The following is a 2,092-nucleotide window of genomic DNA, read 5'->3' as shown; positions in this document are numbered from 1 at the left end:
AAGAGTGTAACTGTGTCCAACTGACTCTGCAAGAGCTTCATTCTAAACACAAACACACAAGTTCAGCTAACAGCAAAATTAGAGTAAAAACCAACCATACCGCTTTAACTCCACAAATCACCGTAGTATTTCCTAACTTCACCAGGGCAGAACCATCTGCAGTCGTAATTGAACCTGAAGAGAAAAAGTGCTGTTTAATAAAACCTGGCTTTCCATTCACAAAGCGTTAATGAATATCCATCTTCACAAAGAGTTTACTTTCCATCATCTTATACTAAACACAGGTGAAACAAAGTCTCACCAAATCCAGGGTGGAGCAGAATCTCTCTAGTAAACAGTCAATGACAGACAATCACAGAATGGTTGAGGCTGGAAGGAACCTCTGGATGTCACTTGGTCCAACCCCCCCTGCTGTAACAAGGACACCTACAGCCAGCTGCCCAGGACTGTGTCCAGGTGGCTTTTGCATATCTCCAAGGACAGAGATTCCACAATGCCTCTGGGCAACCTGTTCCAGTGCTTAATCATTCTCACAGCAAAAAAGAATTTCCTCGCATTCACAGGCAACCTCCCGTGCTTCAGCCTGTGCCCACTGCCTCTGGCCCTAGTCCTGGGCACCACTGGAAAGACCCTGGCTCTGTTTTCTTTGCACCCTCCCTCCAGGTATTTATACACATTGATGAGATCCTCCTAAGCCTTCTCTTTTTCATGCTGAACAGCATCAGCTTTCCCAGCCTTTCCTTGACGATGAAGTGCTCCAGTCCCTCCATCATCTTCATGGCCCTTTATTGGACTTTCTCCAGTACGTACAAGTCTTTCTTGTACTGGGGAGCCCAGAACTTGTCACGACACTTCAGGTGTGGCCTTAACAGTGTTGAATAAAGGAGAAGGATCACCTCCCTCAACCTGCTGGCAATGCTTTGCCTAATGAAGCCCAGGATAACATTGGCCTTCTATACAGCAAGGGCACGGTGCAGTACACACTCAGCTTGGCATCCACCAGCACCTCCAGATCCAGTTCTGTCAAGCTGCTTTCCAGCTGAGTGCCCCCCAGTATATACTCATGCCTGCGGTTGTTCCTCCCCAGGTGCAGGACTCTGCGCTTCACCTTGCTGAATTCCATGAAGTTCCCATTTCTCCAGCCTGTTGAGGCCCACTTGCATGGCAGCACGACCGCCTGGCATACCAGTCCCTCCCCCAGTTTGGCGTCGTCTGCAAACTTGCGGAGGGTACACCTTGCCCCATCATTCAGATCATTAATGAAGACATTGAACACAACTGGACCCAATACTGATCTCTGGTGCACATTTTTAAACTGGAAATCACAAATGGTTATTACTGTAAGTCCACTTTCTGCCTGCCTTACAGCCAGACCTAATGGAAGGCAGCATTGTACAATGGAAGAGAGCTGCAGGGTCAAGTCTGAGCAATAATCAGCAACTATTCCATGGGGGTTCACTGACCTGTATTTTACTTTTAGAAATCACGAGGTCTAAGAAGGGCAGGCAAGGCTGCTCACTGCATAAGAGGTATCTTGCCTCTACTTGAGACAGTTGCTCATCAAGCTTAGAACAAGGCAGAAGCCAGGAGTCACTCTGCGTCTGTCAAGACGCTAGGGCATCGCTTTTGCACCGGTTAGTATATGCTCAGATGTTGCTGTCAGCATCTACAACATAGGCTGCCGATCTTAGAGACAGGCTTCCATGACTACCTAAACTGTGCTGTGCATATCAGACCAGGAGCAGAACTGAATAACAATGCTCAGTTATATTACTGTACCACTTACTCCCTTTAATGCTTGTTGAAACTATAAATAAAAATCCTTCTTGTTTCAAAATGCAAGCACCAAGAAAACTGATTAGCAAGTCATTATGGTCACTATCATAATCTGAGATTAACAATACCTCCCTCATCGTTATTATTATTCCAAATAAACACTTGCCTATGTTGACAGTGGTTGCCCGGAATTCACCTAACTCCCTTCCATCCGGTCGACAGTTCTCTTTCTAAACAAAAATTACAAAGTTCAAATCAGAACACATATTTTATTAAATAACACACCAATATTTATGCTATATAAAATAATATTATA

The 2,092-nt window shown here is 45.2% G+C and overlaps 1 protein-coding gene across 1 annotated transcript in view; it reads right to left on the bottom strand.

Moving 5' to 3' along the window:
• The window catches only part of EXOSC8 (exosome component 8), a gene marked incomplete at its 5' end in the record, with an annotated part of 9,204 nt that extends 7,198 nt beyond the window's left edge, over nt 1–2,006 (bottom strand). Inside the window, 2 exons of the mRNA XM_010139924.1 lie at nt 101–174; nt 1,943–2,006. Of these exons, the coding sequence (XP_010138226.1) occupies nt 101–174; nt 1,943–2,006 (138 nt within the window). The remainder of the gene's footprint in view (nt 1–100; nt 175–1,942) is intronic.
• Nucleotides 2,007–2,092: the final 86 nt, after the last annotated feature.

This window comes from Buceros rhinoceros, unplaced genomic scaffold (assembly GCF_000710305.1).
Source record: "Buceros rhinoceros silvestris isolate BGI_N320 unplaced genomic scaffold, ASM71030v1 scaffold28457, whole genome shotgun sequence".
Classification (NCBI taxonomy): Eukaryota; Metazoa; Chordata; class Aves; order Bucerotiformes; family Bucerotidae; genus Buceros; species Buceros rhinoceros.
This window is presented reverse-complemented; position numbering and strand designations above follow the sequence as displayed.